Raw genomic sequence first — 21574 nt, 5'->3', positions numbered from 1 at the left:
TTATCCTGAGTACTCAGAAGTAATCAAATGGGGCTCAATCTGTTTTTTATTCAAATGGTGTTTGTTACCTGAGTTTCAAGACATGGTCAAATGGTGTTTGACCAACTTCCATTAAATCCCACTCCGCCACTAGGGGGAGACGCAGGCGGGCGGCGGCGCCCAGAGACTCGCAGCGGGCCAGCCTCCAGAGGCGCCCCCGGGCCTCCATCTTGGCCTTCGGGGTGGGAACGGGGTCTGGGTCTCCTTGGGCCCCACGCGGACGCCGGGAGTAGGTTGTCCCTTGCCGAATGGCGGGCCGCAGCGGGGTCTGCAGGGGACACGTCGCCCAGCCCCACAGACCCGGTTCCGAGTGGTCCCGACAAGATGGAGGACGCCATTCCTCCCGCAGCCATGACGGGCGGCGGCGGCGCTCCTCACGGGATGAGGCGCGGGTGGACGTGCGTCCGCCCCGGCCGCTCGGGGACGCCTCCGCCCGCCGCCCGGCCCGTTGGCCCGGGGCTACCCCTGCCCGTTGGCCCGCACGGGGCCTCCAGCCTCCGGGACTTGGGCAGGAGGGCGTAAGGGACATCGAGGCCGCGTCCCTTCACGGGCAAAATGCTGGGGACCGCCGCGGCGGGCGGGGCGAAGGCCGAGCGAGGGCAAAAGCGATCCGGCCTCGGTGTCTCGGACTCTCCGAACACAGCAACTTCCCGCCCAGAGTGCAGGGGTCCACTCTTGGCCGTGAGGCGGCAAAACAAGGTCGGGTGACGGGCCCTACCGACCCGGTGTGGGCGGGGGAGAAAGGGAGGAAATGGCCCGGCCGGCCGGCGGGGTAGCGAAGGCCGAGGGTGGGACCGGTGCGTGATGGACAGCCTCACGGGCCATCCCCTTATAGGGATTCCTGAAGGACGGCACATGTAGCCAATAGGCGCGGCCCCGTCCGGACGGCCCCTGCAGTCATTGGGAGCGTGGGAGGCGGGCCTGCTGGCTGGGCCGCGCTGCCGCCGCCGCCGCCGCCGCCGCCTCCCCCTCCCAGCGCAGACCCCGCACTGTGCGGGTGGGTCGGCGAGGGGAGCTTGGATCCGTGGAGCCGCAGCCAGAACCGGTGAGGCTCGGCTCCGCGGGCTTTGCATTCCTGGCCCGCCGAAGCCTCCAGAGGCTGAGCCGGGCGAGGGCGGCCTCCAGAGCCTCTCAGCGGCCGGTGAGTAACCCCTGCGGCGCGACTGCCGTCGACACTGCGCGACTCGCCGGTTCCCCTGCGGCCTGAGGCTGCGGGCTGGCGGGCGAGGCCGGGGGGCCGGGTGAGGACGCTGGGCGGGGACGCCGCGGGCATTTTCCTTTCCTGGGGAGCGGTAGGGGAGGGGCGCCCGGTCCTCCCTCTCTCCCTCGGCTGCGCCAGAGCCTGGGGTCCCCAGTTTTGTGGGCGAGGTTCCGCGTCCGCTCCAGGGCCTGCGCCCCCCTTCTGGTCTTAATGGGGCGCGTTCTCGTGGCGGACGGGTCGCAAGTCTCGGACCCAGGGCCAGCGTTCGGGCCCAGCGGGGAGAGTTTAGCTGTGTGGCGACAACGTCTGTAGCTCCTACCTCGGCGCCCAGAGGGATGCGGTGGGTCCATTGGGGAGGTAATGCCTTCAAAGCAACGTTCGCCCCGTTCCCATCCTCGGTGCTGGCCGGTGCCTCCACCCCCATTCTGGACTTTGAGGGAACAGGTACAGCCCTGTCTGGTGGTGCGATACCAGGTTTTAAATTATGGTTTCCCTGCTTCATTGGGGGATGGGGAGGGCAAAAGAGCCCTGAACGCCTTTATTCTGTGTCCCTCTGCAGGGTAGGAATTGTACAGCGTCCAGGTTGGCTATAACTAAACCGTTTTTCATCTTTTCTCATTCTAGGACCAGGAATTATTTTCTGGCTAATCTGGTGACGCTTTGGCAGAAATTAAGAAGGAAAATACCTCCCTTAAAAGTAATTTAACCCTGCTTTTCTGTTTCATACATTGAGTACAATAGTACAATGTTGTTCTGTGTGATTTATCTTTCTGTTATCTTGAAGGCAAAAAGCTAATTGCTTGGATGGAACCTGTCACCAGAGCCCTGCCAGGCAAACACCTGGGAAAGTGCTGGGAATGGGTGCTGTTAATACCACTGATATTTTCTGAAGTTCCAAAATAAGTCTTAAAGGTAGTTCTATTTTACAAGCTTTGCATTTAATATTTTTTCTTTCCCATGAATACATTTTTTTTTGTTTACTGTTGGATTATCAAAAATCTGACTCTCCTGTTTTGTTTTAAAGTTCATATAAAGAGGTTTTTTGTTTGTTTGTTTTTTTATGTGTCTGTATTATCTTTGTGGAAAATTTACTTTTATGTACCCTTCTGGTCCCCAATCAGCATCTCATCAGGAGGTAGTCTAGTTGTCATAATACATAGTTCCGAGATCAACCACTGAATTGATAGTGACCTGTGACCACCAGATCCTTCCATTATGAAGTGAATATTTTTTTCCTTGTTATCAGAAAGTAATCTACTTGGTGTTCACTTTTTAAAAATATACTTTTATTGATTTCAGAGAGGAAAGGAGAGGGGGAGTGGGAAGGGAAGGGAATGGAATGGCACAGGTGTACTCCCAGGAGGTAAAATACGTTTTTGCAACTTTTAAAAAGCACATTTAAAAAACTATGACACCAAAATGTACATTTTAAAAATGATTAAAATGGCAAGTTTTATATATATACCAGAGGCCTGATGCACAGAATTGTGCACTGGTGGGGAGCATGGCTTAGGATCAGCCCACTGTGGGAACGCTGCTCATCCTAGTCAGCTGAGCACATTGACCACCGGGGGCAGCTCCTGTGTTGAGTGTCTGTCCCATAGTGGTCTGTGCACATCATAGTGATTGGTCACCTGATCGTTTTGGTGGTTCTGCTGTTCTTTTTTCTTTTTTTGATTTTGTACAGAGAGGAAGGGAGAGAGAGAGTTCGAAACATCGATGAGAGAGAAACATCGACCAGCTGCCTCCTGCATGCCCCCTACCGGGGATGTGCCCGCAACCAAGGTACATGCCCCTGACCGGAATCGAACCTGGGACCTTTCAGTCCGCAGACCAACACTCTACCACTGAGCCAAACCGGTTTCGGCTGGTTCTGCTGTTCTATCGCTCGGTTTTTATTATTTAGGACTTATATAATTGTTATGTACCTATTTTTAGACATAATACTGTTGCCTACTTAATAGATTAGAATGAAAGCATAACTTATTTGCGCTGGGAAAGGAAAACGTGTATCACTCTTTATTGTGATATTTGCTTTATTGCAGTGGTGTGGAACTGAACCCGCAGTATCTCCAAGGCATGCATATAAAAACATATGAGCCCTAACCGGTTCAGCTCAGTGGATAGAGCATCAGCCTGCAGACTCAAGAGTCCCAGGTTCGATATGGTCAAGAGCATGTACCTTGGTTGCAGGCACATCCCCAGTATGAGGTGTGCAGGAGGCAGCTAATCATTGTTTCTCTCTCATCAATGTTTTTAATTCTCTTTTATAAATAAATCTTTATTGTTCAGATTATTACAATTGTTCCTCTTCCCCCCTCCCACCATAGCTCCCCTCCATCCAATTCCCACCCCACCCCACTGTCCTCATCCATAGGTGTACAATTTTTGTCCAATCTCTCCCCACACCCCTCAAATCCTTTTCCCCTGAGAATTATCAGTCTGTTCCCTTTCTATGCCCGATTTTATTATATTCACCCATTTATTCTGTTTCTCAGATTTTTAATTCACTTGATTTTTAGATTCACTTTTTTTTTCTTTTATATTTTATTGCATTTTTACAGAGAGGAAGAAAGAAGGATAGAAAGCTAGAAACATCGATGAGAAAGAAACATTGATCAGCTGCCTGTTGCACACCCCCTACCGGGGATGTGCCCGTAACCAATGTACATGCCCTTGACCGGAATTGAACCTGGGACCCTTCAGTTGGCAGGCTGACACTCTATCCACTGAGCCAAACCGGTTTTGGCTAGATTCACTTTTTTAAAAAATATATATATTTTATTGATTTTTTTTACAGAGAATAAGGGAGAAGAATAGAGAGCTAAAAACATCGATGAGAGAGAAACATCTACCAGCTGCCTCCTGCACACCCCCTCCCAGGGATGTGCCCACAACCAATGTGCATGCCCTTGACTGGAATTGAAACTGGGACCCTTCAGTCAGCAGGCCAATGCTCTATCCACAAAGCCAAACCGGTTTTGGCTAGATTAACTTTTTGATAGATATGTATTTGTTGTTCATAATGTTTATCTTTGCCTTTTTCTTCTTCCTCTTCTTAAAGAATACCTTTCTGCATTTCATATGATACTGGTTTGGTGATAATGAACACCTTTAGCTTTTCTTATCTATGAAACTCTTTATCTGACCTTCAATTCTGAATGATAGCTTTGCTGGGTAGAGTAATCTTGGTTGTAGGTTCTTGCTATTCATCACTTTGAATATTTCTTGTCTCTCCCATCTTGCCTGCATAGTTTCTGTTGAGAAATCAGCTGACAATTGTATGGGTGCTCCCTTGTAGGGTAACTCACTGTTTTTCTCTTGCTGCTTTTTTTTTTTTTTTTTTTTTTTTTTAATATACCTTATCGATTTTTTACAGAGAGGAAGAGAGAGAGATAGAAAGCCAGAAAAACATTGACGAGAAACATCGATCAATTGCCTCTGCATGTCCCCCATTGGGGATGTGCCCGCAACCAGGGTACATGCGCCTGACCAGAATTGAACCCAGGACCCTTCAGTCCACAGGCCAAGGCCTATCCAATGAGTCCAATTGGATAGAGCTTCCTCAGTTGCCAGCCCTCTCCATGTGCACGCCTCCATACCTCTGCACTTTACTTCTGCAGCTCCTTTGAGTCTCAGTGTGCTTTTCTCTTCCCTTCTAGTTGTAGAATTTTCATTTAGCCAGCCTTTCTGTGGTTCTGGATGATGTCTTTTAGTTGTAGTTTTAAGTTGTTGTGCGAGGTAGCAAGTTCAGATGTTTACCTATGCCACCATCGCTTGCTGATTTTAATATTCTCTCTCTGTCTTTTGCTCCAGGCATTTTAATTATGATGTGATTGGTGTGGTCCTCTTTGGGTTCCTTTTGTTTGGGTTCTCTGCACTTCCTTGACTTGTATTTCTTTCACAGGTGGGCGAAGTTCTTGGTCATTTCTTCAAATAAGTTTTTAGTATCTTGCTCTCTCTCTTCTCTGGCACCCCCATAATTCTGATGTTGGTTCGTTTGAAGTTGTCCCAGAGGCTTCTTACACTATCTTCAAATTTTTGGATTCTATTTTCTTTTTGCATTTCCGGTTGAGTGTGTTTTTTTTTTGCTTCTTTTGTTTCAAATCTTTGACTTGATCCTTGCGCTCCTCTAGTCTGCTGTTGGATCTCTGTATATTATTTTTTATTTCAGTCTGTATGCTTAATTTCTAGTTGGTCCTTTTTTCATATCTTTGAGGGTCTCACTAAATTTATTGGCATTTTCGCCGAAACTGGTTTGGCTCAATGGATAGAGTGTCGATCTGCGTACTGAAAGGTCCCAGATTCGATTTTGGTTAAGGGCATGTACATTGGTTGTGGGCACATCCTCAGTAGGGGGTGTGCAGGAGGCAAGTGTTCGATGTTTCTCTCTCGTCGATGTTTTTAGCTCTCTATCCCTCTCCCTTCCTCTCTGTAAAAAAAATCAATTAAAAAAAAAAAATATATATATATATATATATATATTTTTTTTTTTATTTTTTTTTTATTTTTTAATTTATCGGTATTTTTGAGAAGATTCTTGAGTAACCTTATAACCGTGGCTTTGAACTATATTCAGTCCTTGGCTTTCCTTAATTTCTTTTCGTTTGTGAACTGTTTCTTTGTCTCCGCATTTTGGCTGCTTCCCTGAGTTGATAGAGTAGCTTTGTGTGCTAGGTGTCCTATAGGGACCAGTGGCTCAGCTTCCCCAGTTACCTGAGGTGGACACTCTTGGTGTTCCCCTTTGTGGGCTGTGTGCACAGTCTTGTTGTAGTTAAGCCTTGATTGTTGTTGGTATCACTGGGAGAAATTGACCTCCAGGCCAATTGGATGTGAGTATCAGCTGTGTCTACAATGGGAGAACTTCTGTGTTGGAGATACCCTTATGCGGCAAGACTTGCTTCAGTGGGGCTTTGGTGTTCCCTGAGTCTATCTCCTGAGTGTGTCCCTTATGGGTCTAAGGAGTTGTAATCTGGATGATCCTACTCTGACCACTGGGTACACTGGCTCTTGGATCTCCAAAGAGATGCTAATTTAGCCTCTGCCTGAGGACAGCCAGCACGAGCTATGGAGAGATCTGCAGGTTCCTCTTCTTTGTTTGGGTTTTGGAGGTGTCCAGATGAGGTCCAGCTGTGAAGTAGTGCAAGCTGCTGTCGGGCCTTGGGCCTTCTTTTGGATGTTCTGGGTCTCTCTGACTCAGCTGTAGTTTGTTAGGTAAGTTTAGATTTCAAAGGATCAGGCTACTCATATGCAAAAGCCTCTGTGCACAGCTTGGATGGGGCAGAGTGCCAGGGCAGAGCAAAGAGCAATGGCTTCCCGTCAGCCCTGCCCTAAGAGGTCCCCGGATCTCAGTGTCCCTTGGTAATCGCTGCAAGCATCTCTGAGAGAAAGCCGCCCTTGAGTTTCGCCTGCTGTCAGACAGTCCAGTTTCTCCCCGTATGTTTCTGGGTTTCCAGAGTCTCACCCAAAACTGGAGTTCAGAGCAGTAAGGAACTTGTTTCTCCCTCCCACTTGAAAAAGCCAGCCATGTCCTCGGTTGGCAGCTCTCTCCGCACACATGCCTCCATACTCTGTACTTTACTTCCGCAGCTCCTCTGAGTCTCAGTGTGCTTTTCTCTTCTAGTTGTAGAATTTCCACTTAGCTAGCCTTCTATAGTTCTGGATGATATATTTTAGTTGTAGTTTTACACTTGATCTTAGCCAAAAGGCCGAGAAGCAATGTTGTAGTTTTGAAGTTGTTGTGTGAGGTAGCAAGTTCAGATATTTACCTATGCTGACATCTTGGTTTCTCCGATGTTTCTAACTCTATCCCTCTCCCTTCCTCTCTGTAAAAAAAATCAATAAAATATATTTTAAAATAAATAAGTAAATAATAAAAAGATGAGATGAGATGTTACTAAAAGTAACTAAGTACAGTTGAGCAAAGTACTGTTATATATCATGCTTGTGTTAGCTTTTATCTTTAGCCCTAAGTAGACATCCTGTTTACTTTATTCATTATAAGAGATTTGCATTTGAGTCCTGCTTTAGGTTCTTACTTTTTGTATAGTGGTAGTATAATTTTGTATCATCCTTCTCTGTAGATTTTCCTTTGCTTTTACATTAATTTTCATTGTATCATACAAAACTAAATTCAATTAAATGTTAAATAATTTGTAAATGAATGAGATACCACAAATTAAGAAAATGTTTAAGATTAAACAATTGCTGAAATCCTAAGATATAGGCCAAGGATTTATCTAAATATTGTCTCATGCACAATGATTTAACATTGTTTGAAGTCTTTCATATGGTCCAGGCATGTTCAATTATTTCAATAAAAACCTCGGATTCATATATTATCCCCATTTAGTTTACATTTTAAAAAACTAAAACTCAGTGGTACACAGCTAATTATTAAACCCATAATGTTTCCTCCGTTTTTGAATAATATAGAAATAGTAGAAACTTTTATATAGCCTTATGTTTATGGAATTAAGAAACTGTTAGATGGTTAAATTAAACACACAATGGCTTTTTTATTTAATATACATTTTATTGATTTTTTACAGAGAGGAAAGGAAACGGATAGAGAGTTAGAAACATCAGTGAGAGAGAAACATCGATCAGCTGCCTCCTGCACACTCCCCACTGGGGATATGCCCACAACCAAGGTACATGCCCTTGACTGGAACCGAACCCAGGACTTTTCAGTCCGCTGGCCGACGCTCTATCCATTGAGCCAAATCGGTTTTGGCCACAATGGCTTTTAGTAGTGGTTAACTTTTTTATAATCTCGGATTTTGAAAATAGGTGAATATTGCTCTAACCGGTTTGCCTCAGTGGATAGAGCATCAGCCTGTGGACTCAAGGGTCCCATGTTCAATTCCAGTCAAGGTCATGTATGTTGGTTGCAGGCACATCCTCAGTAGGGGGTGTGTGGGAGGCAGCTGATCGATGTTTCTCTCTCATTGATGTTTCTAATTCTCTCTCACTCTCCCTTCCTCTCTGTAAAAAATCAATAAAATATATTTTTTTAAAAGAAAGAAAGAAAATAGGTGAATAATTAATCTTTTTTCTTTTTTTGAAATATTTTTTTATTGATTTCACAGAGCAATGGAGAAGGGAGAGAGAGATAGAAACATCGATGATGAAAGAGAATTATTGATCGGCTGCCTTCTGCACCTCCCCTACTGGGAATAGAGCTGGCAACCCGGGCATATGCCCTTGACCGGAATCGAACCTAGTTCTCTTCAGTCCACAGGTTGATGCTCTATCCAGTAAGCCAAACCAGCTAGGGCTTAGACCTTTTTTTCAGAGGTAGGTGATTGCAGTGAGCTGAACATAAAGAAAGAATGCCCTTTATATTTTCTTTGAGAAGATTGAGGTAGGTTCTAGGACATAGCAGCCACAAGAGTCTACTATGTACTTGACTATAGCTTTTTTCCAGAAATTGTTCTATTTTGTTTTATATTTATTCAAATGAAGAAAGTACTGAGAGATTTTGTATATAGCGGTTTTTATATTTCATAACTCAGTAGAGGCTAAATTATTGCCTCTTGCCTTTGAAAATCAACCATATACTAAGTTTACTGAAGGAGTGTTGACCATGATCCCAATTTTTGTGTTTATTTTGTAACCCATATATACTGGTCTTTTAGATTCATTATTTCTGCATCTTTGATATAGACTTATTTGAATGTTGTCTTTTTGAAAATGAATTAGTTAATTGTAATAAAAGAAGTGATTTAAAAAATTATTTTATATATTAATTGCATATAACGTAATGGTTGTAAGATAGATCCTGGAGTCAGATTTCTTGGATTTGAATCCTGACTATGTCTTTCCCAGCATTAGAGACTTGGACAGGCCATACAGATACCTTATCTTCTGAGCCTTAAGTTTCCTAATGGGCAAAGTGGGGGAAAAGAATAGTTCCTACCTCGTGTAAACATTAACTAAATATTTTATTGACATAGCACCTATTACATGATTATAACTATTATCAATTAAATTACTTGGGAAAATTTAGAATAGAAATGTTACTTAGCATATATCAATATGAGATATTTAAAATGGAGTAAAGTGAGTTTTTTAAAACATTCAACACCCATACAGTTCCCACCTCCTTCACTCTCGAGTTTCTAGCTAAGAAAATTGAGGCCAGCATGGATAAACTTACCTTAGTTTTCCACCTATCATTTCTACACTAATATACATTCCAGTTATGTCTACTTTTTTTCCCCTCTGGCCTTTGAAATACAGGTGATTTCTATTCAAGATCAATTTCACTCCCACCTGTGCACATATCCACATCTCACTTGCAAGAGCCTCACTTTATTGATTATTCACTTCTCCAGATTATTATTTTTTAATCCTCACCTGATAAGTGAGGGTATTTTTTCTTTTTTTAAAGAGGGTATTTTTCCCATTGACTTTGGAGCAAGTAGAAGGGTGGGGAGAGGAAGAGAAAGAGAAAACCATCGAGATAAGAGAGAGACACATTGGTTGTTTGCTCCCTACTGGTGCCCAGACGGGAACCGAGATCGAGACTTTTGGTCCTCTGGTCCACTGAGAAAAACCAGTTAAGGCCAGATTCTTTCCTTTGTCATACCCAAGTGTGTAGTAGGTACAAAGAAGTGTTTGTTGAATATAACAGAGTGGTTAAGAATTTGGAGTCTGGAATTAAAAGCCTGAATTTAAGTCCTATTTGATTTTATCCAGAATAATATAGTTAGCTTCTCTTTCCTGATCTGTAAAATTGATTAAGTTATGCCTATGTCGTGGCATTTATAGAATTTTACATAGAAAACACAGCATGATGTTTGAAGATTGCACAGAAGGGCAAAGGTGACTCAGAAAAATTTCATCATATAGTTATATTGGAAGAGAATTTGAAAAATGACGAAAGACTAGGGAAATAGGGATTGGACAAGTACAGTCATTTTAATAGATAGTATATATATTATGTTGATTATATTTGGAGTGTAGATTATTAGTACTTGATAAATTATTTTATTACTGTTTCCTGTGTGTGTGTTTTTAATTTATTGATTTCAGAGAGGAATGGAGAGAGAGAGAGAGAAACATCAGTGATGAGAGAATCATTGATCAACTGCCTTCTGCATGCTCTACACTAGGGATCAAGCCTGTAACCCAGGCATGTGTCCTGAACAGGAATTGCATGGTGACCTCGTGGTTTGTAGAGTGATGTTCAGCCATTGAGTCACGCTGGACAGGTGTTACTGTTTTTTTATTTCAAAGGAAGACAGGTATTTTTTCCCCTCTAAAGGGTGACTAGGTAATTGAGTACAGTAGGTCCTCAAAAACTGTTTCATTATAACATTGATGAGATACTGTAGGAACCAGCTATTGTTTATATCTTATGGTTATATCAATTAGACTATGATAAAATTGGTTTCCTTAAATGTTTTGCTTAAGGTAACAGAACCTATTGATGATGCTAAATAAAGATTACTGTTAGTTGAGTAGATGTTCTAAGATTTGACTTTGATGTTGGTCATACAGAACAGTTTACAGATCTTGTAGCATAGAGCCTCACACCTGAAACCTGTATGATCATGTTAACCAATGTCACCCAATAAATTTAATTAAAAATAAACATTTTTTAGGGACTCCCAAAAATTGTATAAATTTTATTGAACTCTGAAGAAGTAAGCATTAATGGAAGAGGATAAACAGAATAGTTGAACAATTTTTTCCTAGATAAAAATCACATAAAGAATAGAATTTAAAATTTCATTTGTGCTAGTTCTTGTAATAATCATAATTTTCTTTCTTTTTCTGTCTCTTGCAGGTTTTTTTTTTGTCATGGACATAGGTTCAGTGGGAGGATTAGACTTGACTGAACAAACTTCTGTGTTACTAGGGAGTAAAGCCATGGCAACTAGTCTCACAGACGTAGGAAATTCATTTGGTCATCCAACTAGTATTTCAGTTAATAGATCTAGAAACTTATCGGTGGAAGATGATGATGATGATGTTGTGTTTATTGAAACTATACAACCTCCTTCAACTTCTTCAGCAATAGTTGATCCAAGAGATTTTATATTTGCTTCATCAAGAAATGGAAAGCTACAAGGAAATGATTCCCTAATTCCTTCCTCAAGAGATTTGGCTTCTCAAAAGGGATATATAAGTGAGACTATTATTATTGATGATGAAGAGGACATAGAAACAAATGGAGGAAAAAAGAAAAATTCTTTCAGTTTTATTGAATGGGGACTTCGAGGAACTAAAAACAGAACCAAAGATGTGGATTTCTCTACTTCCAGTCTTTCAAGAAGAAAGGTAAATGTAGGAATGGGTAATAGTGTTATCACTACAGAATCGACTTTGAAATAAAGATTGCTAGTGTTACAACCTTAGAAACAGGTATAAGCTCTCTGAATGATGAGCAAGATATGAACTTAATGATTACACTTATAGCATCACTATAGAATACCAACTTGGGAGATGTCGCTAAAGGACTTCAGCCAAGTAATTTTGGTGTTAATATACAAACATACACCCCATCTTTAACTTCACAGACCAAGACTGCAGTAGGACCTTTTAATCCTGGTAGGATGAATGTGGCAGGAGATGAATTTCAGAAAGGAGGATTTGCAACTCATCATAGTCCTGGTAAGCCATGAGTGATCTACCCCAAGTAAAAAAACTGTTGGCTGTTATTTTTACAACCCATTTCATTTATGTTCTATTAGTTAAATATTTTCTTTCTTTTGACTTTCAGGTTAAGATAGCATATTTTACTTAAGAAAAAACTGTGCAGTCTACTTGGCCTGTGAATTTTCATAAATTTAATCTATTTTACCTATTGTAGTTTACATCTAAAGTGGTTTAATTGAAAACCTCCATAGTTATTACCACTGACCTGTTTACTAGTGTTTATTTTAATGTAAAAAATCATAGAATAAAAAGGTGTGTAAGTCAGCTTGGCTTAGTTGATAGAGTGTCAGCCTACAGACTGAAAGGTCTTGGGTTTGATTCTGGTCAAGGACATGTACCTAGATTGCAAGCTCCATCCCTGGCCTGTGTGTAGGAAGCAACCAAATGATGTGTGTCCCTCTCACATTGATGTTTCTCTCTCTCGCTTCCTCCGTCACCCTCTCTTCCACTCTCTAAAAATCAATGAGAAAATATCCTTAGGTGAAGATTAACAACAACAAAAAGATGTGTTGAACTGAAGGGGAATATAATGTAATATTATGTAGTAATTGAATTTTGTGACTTATAATTAAGTAACCTGAAACTTCATTTTTTGTGTAACGTGTTTAGTGCTTGTCTCTGATTTTCATTTTTAAATCATCATTTTATTGCTTAATCTTAAAAGTTTCTTGCTTTAATTAAGAGACCTATACTTTTAAAAGTCATGTTCTGAAAAAATTAAGATATATAATAATAATAGTTATTTAAAACTTAGCAAATCTTTTTTGTGGCTTTTTCATGTATTGGAGTTTTTCTTTTTCAGATGTATTTTTATTGATGTCATAGAGGAAGGGAGAGAGAGAGACAAACACCAATAATGAAAGAGAATCATCGATTGGCTGCCTCCTGCACTAGGAATTGAGCCCGCAATCTGGGCATGTGTACTGACCAGGAATCAAATCACAGCCTCCTTGTTACTAGGTTGAAGCTCGCCCACTGATATTTGAGTGTTGAATTTGTTATCTGCTACATTGCCGAATTCATTTATTAAATCTAGTAGTGTTTTGGTGGAGTCTTTATGGTTTTCTCTGTACAATATCATGTCATCTGCAAATAATAATTTTACTTTCCAATGTAGATGCCTTTTATTTCTTCTTGTCTAATCACTTTGACTGGGATTTCAAGCACTGTCTTGTAAAGAAGTTGTGAAAATGGGCATCCTTGTCTTATTCCTGTTCTTAGGGGAAATAGTTTTTGTTTTTGCCCATTGAGTATCATGTTTGCTATAGGTTTGTCATATATGGATTTTATCATGTTGAGATATGCTCCCTCTATTACTACTTTGATGAGATATTTTATTTAAAAAGGGTGTTTGATTTTGTCAAAAGCTTTTTCTGTGTCTATTGATATGATCATGTGATTTTTGTCCTTCAGTTTGTTTATGTGATGTATCACATTTATTAATTTGTGAATATTGTACCAGCATTGCAGAACTGGAAGAAATCCCACTTGGTCATGGTGTATGATCTTTTTAATATATTGCTGGATCTGATTTGCTAATATTTTGTTGAGGATTTTAGCATCTAGGTTCACTAGGGATATTGGCCTGTAAATCTCTTTCTTTGTAGTGTCTTTATCTGGTTTTGGAATTAGGAAAATGCTGGCCTCATAAAAAGAGCTTAGAAGTTTTCTTTCCTCATGGATTTTTTGGAATAGTTTGAGGAGGATAGGTTTTAGTTCCATTTGAAGGCTTGGTAAAACTCCCCGTGTGAAGCCATCCAGACCAGGACTTTTGTTTGCTGGAAGTTTTTAAAACTACTAGATGCCTGGTGCATGAATTCATGTACCAGTGGGGTCCCTCGGCCTGATCTGCAGGATTGGGCCAAAATCGGCTCTCTGACATCCCCTGAGGGGTCATGGATTGTGAGAGGGCAAAGGGCAGGCCGAGGGACCCCACAAGTGCAGTCAGGGTTGGGAGGGATGCAGGAGGTTGGCTAGCCAGGGAGGAACATTGTAATATAAATATCTGTGTTTTCCAACAGTCTTAGGCTCTACAGCAGTAGTTCTCATCCTGACCCACAGGATGAGAACCGCTAGCAGGGATGCCTAAGACCATCGGAAAACACAGATATTTACATTATGATTCATAACAGTAGCAAAATTACAGTTATGAAGTAGCAACAAAAATAATTTTGTGGTTGGGGTCACCACAACATGAGGAATTGTATTAAAGGGTTGTAGCATTAGAAAGGATGAGAACCACTAATCTGGGTAGTTTCCCCAAGTCCTTGTAGCTGTTTCTGAATTTCTAAGTTCCCTACTTCCTCCAAATTTCCCTTTGGCCAAATTAAGGGAGGGGGCCTGCCATATAGAATTTCAGATGGAGAGAATCATACCCTGGCCCCTGTAGCAGATTACCTGCAGGAGCACGTATTATGGTTGGGGTCAGATAGGTAACATATCTGTCCAGTGTAATTTCATCTCCTGGCATAGCTTAGCTATAGCCTGCTTGAGAGTACGGTCATGCGTTCTACTGTCCTTGAACTCTGGGGCCTGTAAGCTGCACGTAAGTTCCACTTAATTTCTAAGGCCTTAGCTACCTACTGTACTACCTCAGCTACAAAGGCTGGGCCATTATCTGACCCTATGTTAATGGCATTCCATACCAAGGAATTCTGTCCTTCAGTAATGCCTCAGTGACTTCTCTCTTTCTCTGTGTGGGTAGGATATGCCTCAACTACCCTTTAAGTCCACAGATGGGTTACTGATTAATTGCCCATCTCTCTAGGAACAGTTTTGCACCCTCACAAGCCTGGGGACCAGGTTTGGGTAAAAGATTGGGAAAAACAACCTTGTAAGCCAACCTGAAAGGGACCTTATCCAGCCTGAAAAGGTGCCCTAATTCTGTAAAGTCTACCTCTTGATCTTCAAAAAAGAGCCTGCCCACAGTGCTAAATTCCTATAGGTACTATAGGACCCTGCCTTGCATTGTTCTGTGCACAAAGGAGGCAGCTCCGAGAGACTGAGGCACACAAGGAGGGGACACGGGCTTAAAAAGGCTCCTAGAGTCGTCTTCCCTAAATGGGTAAGTTCATGCTGCTGGAGGACTACTCTATGAGCTAACCGTTCTGGAACATAGACTTACGATCTGGAAGTATCCAACAATCTTCCTTTTCCTCTTATCTCCTTCTCTTTGGGCACATTCTTATTCCTCTTCTTTTTAAAAAAAAATTTAATAAATTTTTATTGTTCATATTATTACAGTTGTTGCTCCTCCCCCCCCCCCCCCACAGCTCCCAGCCACCTGGTTCCCACCCCACCCTCTGCCTTTATCTCTTCCCCGCCCCCCCTTCCCCCCCCCCCCCGCACTGTCCTCATCCATAGGTGTACAATTTTTGTCCAGTCTCTTCCTGTGCCCCCCACACCCTTATCCCCCTGAGAATTATCAATCCACTCCCATTCTATGCCCCTGATTCTATTATATTCACCAAGTTTATTTTGTTCCTTAGATTTTTAATTCACTTGATTTTTAGATTAACTTGTTGATAGATATGTATTTGTTGTTCATAATTTTATCTTTATGGTTTTTTTTCTTCTTCTTCTTAAAAAATACCTTTCAGCATTTCATATAATGCTGGTTTGGTGGTGATGAACTTCTTTAGCTTTTTCTTAACTGTGAGGCTCTTTATCTGATCTTTCATTCTGAATGATAGCTTTGGTGGGTAAAGTAATGTTGGTTGTAGGTTCTTGCTATTCATCACTATGAATATTTCTTGCCACTCCTGTCTGGCCTGCATAGTTTCTGTTGAGAAATCAGCTGACAATCATAGGGGTGCTCCCTTGTAGGTAATTAACTGTTTTTCTCTTGCTGCTTTTAATGTTCTCCCTTTGTCTTTTGCCCTTGGCATTTTAATTATGGTGTGTCTTGGTGTGGTCCTCTTTGTATTCCTTTTGTTTGAGGTTACTGTACTTCCTGGACTTATAAGTATTTCTTCCGCGGGGGGGGGGGGGGGGGGGGGGAGTTTTCTGTCATTATTTCTTCAAATAGGTTTTCAGTATCTTGTTCTCTCTCTCCTTCTGGCACCCCCATAATTCTGATGTTGATATGCTTGAAGTTGTCCCAGAGACTCCTTACACTATCTTCAAATTTTTGGGATCCTTTTTTCTTTTTGTTTTCTCAGTTGAGTGTTTTTTGCTTCTTCATATTTCAAATCTTTGACTTGATTCTTGCATTCCTCTAGTCTGCTGTTGGGTTTTTGTATAATATTTTTTATTTCAGTCATTGTATGCTTATTTTCTAGTTGGTCCTTTTTCATATCCTTCAGCGTCTTGTTAAATTTATCGGCCTTTTCTAGGAAATTCTTGAAAAATTTTATGACCATGGTTTTGAACTCTATATCCAGTCGTTTGTTTTCCTCCATTTCTTTCGTTTGTGATCTGTTTCTTTGTCTTTGTATTTTCGCTGCTTCCCTGAGTTGGTAGGGTGGCTTTGTGTCCTAGGTGTCTTATATGGCCCAATTGGTTGTCGTCCCAGTTACCTGAGGTGGACACTCTTGGTGCACCCCTTTCTGGACTGTGTGTACAGCTTTGGTGTAGTTAAGCCTTGATTGCTGTTGGTACGCTGGGAGGAATTGACCTCTAGGCCAATTGGCTGTGAGGACCTGCTGTGTCTATAAGAAAGAACTGCTGTGATGGAGACACACTTATTGGGCTGGACTTATTTCAGTGGGGCTTTGGTGCTCACTGAGTCTGCCTCTTGAATGTGTCACTTATGATTGTGAGTAGTTGAAATCTGGTGTTGTCTCACTCTGACCACTAGATACACTAGTTTCTGGATCTCCAATGGGGTGCAGGTCAGCTACTGTCTGAGGCCACCCAGGAGGAGCTTCAGCGAGAACTACAGTTTTCTCCTCTTTGCTTGGTGTTTGGTGGTTTTGGAGCTGTCTGACAAGAGCTACAGTTTGTTAAATTAAACTGAAATAGGGAAGGTCATTTATATGCAGAAGCCACTGTGTCGAGCTTGGGTGGGTTTGTAGATTGTGCGGGATGGGGGTCTCAAGGAATCATTAGGCTAGGGCGTGGCAAACAGCAATGACTGCCAGTCAGTTCTCTCTGCATTTCCACGTTTCCAGAGCAGCAGTTTAGGTGTTTACCTATGCCGCCATTTTGGTTTCTCCACATTCTTCTTGAGGGGTGTATTTCAGAGGTTCAGGTAATTCTGGAGCCAGTATGATAAGCGATGACACCATCTGCTCTTTAGCAGCAAGTCTTGCCTCTGCAATCTGTGTGTCGGTTTCTTTCTGACATGGAGTCTTTTCCCTGCTAATGTCCTTTACAATGGATAACTGCTATTTCCTTGGGTTCCCAGACTGCTTCTAGTAACTTCAACATCTCGTTCTGATTTTTTGTTCCTTTTCCTCTGGCCATCAGGAGCCCCCTTTCCTTGTGTATGGCCCCATGGAAATGCAGGGTAGTGAAGGCATAGCGCGAGTCAGTGTAGATGTTGGCATGCTTATCCTTACTGAGTTCTAAGTCTTTGACTAGGGCCCAAAGTTCTGCCCTCTGTGCTGACCATCCTTCAGGTGGGGCCTGTGCCTCTATTATCTCAAAGTTTGATACTCCTGCATACCCAGCTCGTTTTTTTCCTTCACCTAAGAGGTTACTGTCATCTGTGAACAATACTTTAGTCCAGATTCTGTAAAGGCGTGTCTGTTAGGTCTGGCCGGCTGGAGTAAACCTCCTCTAGGACTTCTAGGGGTTCCCTCTCATTGAGTTATCCCAGCATAAGTGAGCCAATGTTGCCCCTTACCTTCCATTAGGGTTACAACAGCATGAAGTCTTTAACATTTAAGTTCTGTTGTAGAGTGAGCTTGTCTGCCTCTTTGACTAATAAGGCTGTGGCTGCCAGGGCCTTAGGCATGGTAGCCACCCGGAGGCAACCGGGTCAATCTGTGGTCCCGGTACCTCCGCCAGAGTCTCAACTCCTGAGTCAGGACTCCTAGGGCTACTCGTGAATAAAAAGGTTAAAGTCCCCTATCACATCTGGGAGCCCTACAGCCAGCGCTTGAGTGAGCTTTGCCTTTATGGTCGTGAAAGCTTTTCCCTGCTCAGGACCCCAGTTAATGGGTGCCTTTTCCTCTCCTGTTAAGGCTTGATAGAGGGGCTTAGCTAGATCTGAAAATCCTGGGATCCATATTCGACAGAAACCTGTCGAATTCCCAAATCTGTCCCCAGGTGCTTGGGAACTTGTATGGCCTTTTAGTACCTACTCTTCGTTTCCCTCGGTGATTCAGAAACTTAGGTATTTGACTTCCCTCTGACAGATTTGAGTTTTCCTTTTGGTCACCCAGTAACCTGTTTCAGTTAAGAGTCTTAGAAGTCTTGCCGGGACCGGTTTGGCTCAGTGGATAGAGCGTCGGCCTGCGGACTGAAAGGTCCCGGGTTCGATTCCGGTCAAGGGCATGTACCTTGGCTGCGGGCACATCCCCGGTGAGGGGTGTGCAAGAGGCGGCTGGTCGATGTTTCTCTCTCATCGACGTTTCTAACTCTCTGTCCCTCTCAATTCCTCTCTGTGTAAAATCAATAAAATATATAAAAAAAAAAAAAAAAAGAGTCTTAGAAGTCTCGTGTTCCTTCCCAACACTGAACTCACTTGGAGCTAGTCAGCAGGACATCATCTACATATTGGAGCAGAACACACCCTGAGTCCTGTCATGGAAATTGGGACAAATCTGATGCTAGTGCTCCACTAAAAAGAGTCGGGGAGTTCTTGAATCCTTGTGGCATTTTGGTCCAGGTAGTTGGGTTTTCCCATTCAAAGGCAAACGGGCTGACTGGAGGGTGCCAGCTGAAGGCAGAAAAAGATCTTCTGCCCAGACCATTGGGAATTTCTTCTCTAATTCAGACTGTAATGGTGAGGTCTTTGGGAGGTATAAAGTCTCCTTTCTTCCTCCCAAGGCACTGCTAAAGACAGGATCATTAGAGAAGTCTCCTCACCTAAGCGCAGTTGTGCTGAGCCATCCGGGCTAAGGTGATTTCTGCTCCCATTTTGGCTAAAAGATCTCTGCCCATTAGAGGGACCAGGTAGTCTGGCAAATACCAGAATTCATGAACCACCTGGTGGCTGCCTAGCTGGCATCGGCAAGGACTGTAGAATGGTCTGCGGGTGTGGTCTCTGGTAACTCTGACAATGGTGACCTCCTGTTCTGAGAAGGGAGCTACTTTCTGAGTAACTACCTACTGCTCTGCCCCTGTTTCAACCATAAAGTTCACAGTCTGGCCCCCCGATTTTCATTTTGACCAAAGACTCATAGGAGCCCAGTTGGAAAGAGCCTCGTCTGTCCTAGTCAGAGTCGGCTGCTGCTGACTCTGATGAAGTCTGCCTCAGGTGGCTCTGGCCTATAGTGGTTGGGTGGTTAGGATGACCTTGCCTGCTTTTTTCTGGCAGCTCAGACATCATTCTTCCAGTGTCCTAATCCTTTACAATAGGCACACTGGTCCCATTTAAGATCCGTCCTTCCTTTTCCTGATTTGGCTCCTTGCTTTCTCCCTTTCCTTCCTGCCTGAGGGTTCTGGGAGTTAGCTTCTAAGACAGTCGCAGCGATCAGGGTTGCTTGTAATTGACCCAGGTGGGCTTATGGGTCTGAAAAATTGACTCCAGGAGGTCAACCATGGCCTGAGATTTTTCAGAATAAATGGGAGTGTGATGCTTCTAATTTAAGAGATTGGTGTAGTGAAAGGCTGGTAGTAAAAGACCGATCCCACCTATTTTTAAAAAAATATATATTTTATTGATTTTTTATAGAGAGGAAGGGAGAGAGAGAGAGAGCTAGAAACGTTGATGAGAGAGAAACATCGACCAGCTGCCTCTTGCACACCCCCTACTGGGGATGTGCCCGCAACCCAGATTCATGCCCTTGACCGGAATCAAACCTGGGACCTTTCTGTCCGCAGACCGACGCTCTATCCACTGAGCCAAACCGGTTTCGGCCAATCCCACCTCTTGCAGGGTCCCGTCTTCTCCCAATACTGGGAGGCCCCCCTTGTTTGTTGGAGAGGCATCTGGAAAGCTCGGGGTGGCCGGGGTCCCTGATCAGCTGAGTGCAAATATTGTCCAACTGGCTCTGAAGAGTCTAGTTGGGGGAGACGGAAGGAGGTGGTGTATCTAAGCTTCCCTGACCAGGCAAAGGAGCACTGGATGCCACTTGAGGCATATATGGAGGTGGTAAAACTGGCGGCACTTTCTCGGGGGGTTCCTGTAGCACAGGGTCTGAGCTTCCTTCTAAGGGACCTGCTTCTGTTCTCCTGCCACTAAAAGCTTACTCTGTCCCTTCTTACACAGACAGAGTCCTATCCAAGGAGGCCTGTACCCAGCTATTTTTAGCCATTGATCTATGTAAGAAAACTGATCAGGATGACCAGAGTCACCTGTGATTACCTCAGAGAAGGCCCTGACAGTTGGGACATGTAGAGTTCCCTCTGAGGACCAACCCACGCCATAGGCTGGCCTTTCTAATTCACAGAATTTTCTTAATTTTCAGGGAACTAGTTTCACACTATAATCCACAGCAAATTTTTAAAAAATATATATATTTTGTTGATTTTGTACAGAGAGGAAGGGAAAGAGAGAGTTAGAAACATCAATGAGAGAGAGTCATCGATCAGCTGCCTCTTGCACACCCCCTACTGGGGATATGCCCGCAACCAAGGTACATGCTCTTCACTGGAATCGAACCCGGGACCCTTCAGTCCCCAAGCCGATGCTCTATCCATTGAGCCAAACCGGTCTCGGCTCCCCAGCAAATTCTTTCTGTAAAACCCAATATTCTGTTATTCAATAACTCAATCAGAGGGAACCCCTAGAAGTCCTAGCGGAGGTTTACTCCAGCTGGCCAGATCTTACAGACACGCCTCTACAGAATCTGGACTAAAGTATTGTTCACAGATGATAGTAGCTTCTTAGGTGAAGGGAAAAAACGAGCCTTTGACAAAGACTCCTATGTACCTTCAGTATAAAATTTTCCTTCATGAGAGAGAAAACAAATATTCATGGCATTTCAGAGCCTATTGAGATGATCTAAAGCCAATTAATTTTAGGTCAAGAGAAAGTTTCTTTTTAATTTAATAAATTTTTATTGCTCAGATTATAATTGTTTTTTCCTCCCTCCCCCCATAGCTCCCTTCCACTCGGTTCCCACTTCATCTTCTGCCCTTACCTCCCCCACATTGTCCTCATCCATAGGTATACGATTTTAATCCAGTCTCTTCCTGTACCCCCCACACTCTTTTCCCCCTGATAATTATCAATCTCCCTTTCTTTGCCCCTGATTCTATTATATTCACCAGTTTATTCTGTTCCTCAGATTTTTAATTCACTCAATTTTTAGATTCACTTGTTGATATCTATTTGTTGTTGACAATTTTTATCTTTTTTTTTCTTCTTCTTCTTCCTCTTCTTAAAGAATAGCTTTCAGCATTTCCTATAATACTAGTTTTGTGGTCTTGTTAAATTTATCAGCCTTTTCTAAGAAATTCTTGAAAAACCTTATAATCGTGGTTTTGAACTCTATATGCAGTCGTTTGTTCTCCTCCATTTCTTTCGTTTGAGATCTGTTTTCTTGTCTCCTCATTTTCACTGCTTCCCTGAGTTGGTAGGGTAGCTTTGTGTGCTTGGTGTCCTATGTGGCC

At 42.9% G+C, this 21574-nt stretch overlaps 1 protein-coding gene across 3 annotated transcripts in view; it reads left to right on the top strand.

Moving 5' to 3' along the window:
• Positions 1-1013: 1013 nt before the first annotated feature.
• ZMYM5 (zinc finger MYM-type containing 5) overlaps positions 1014-21574 on the top strand; it is a 43554-nt gene continuing 22993 nt past the window's right edge. Inside the window, exons 1-6 of one of the 3 annotated variants that reach the window (XM_084878572.1) lie at positions 1355-1597; positions 1865-1937; positions 2025-2152; positions 3286-3397; positions 11037-11530; positions 11770-11863. In XM_084878572.1, the coding sequence (XP_084734698.1) occupies positions 11051-11530; positions 11770-11863 (574 nt within the window). In that variant the 5' untranslated portion in view covers positions 1355-1597; positions 1865-1937; positions 2025-2152; positions 3286-3397; positions 11037-11050. Of the gene's footprint in view, positions 1181-1354; positions 1598-1864; positions 2153-3285; positions 3398-11036; positions 11531-11769; positions 11864-21574 lie in introns of those variants that run through there. The other 2 variants (XM_084878573.1, XM_084878574.1) reach the window with 2 other exon arrangements.

The sequence above is a fragment of the Pipistrellus hanaki genome (assembly GCF_964339955.1).
Source record: "Pipistrellus hanaki genome assembly, chromosome: 3".
Classification (NCBI taxonomy): Eukaryota; Metazoa; Chordata; class Mammalia; order Chiroptera; family Vespertilionidae; genus Pipistrellus; species Pipistrellus hanaki.
Note: the sequence above shows the minus strand (reverse complement) of the source record. Positions and strands in the feature narration are given on the sequence as shown.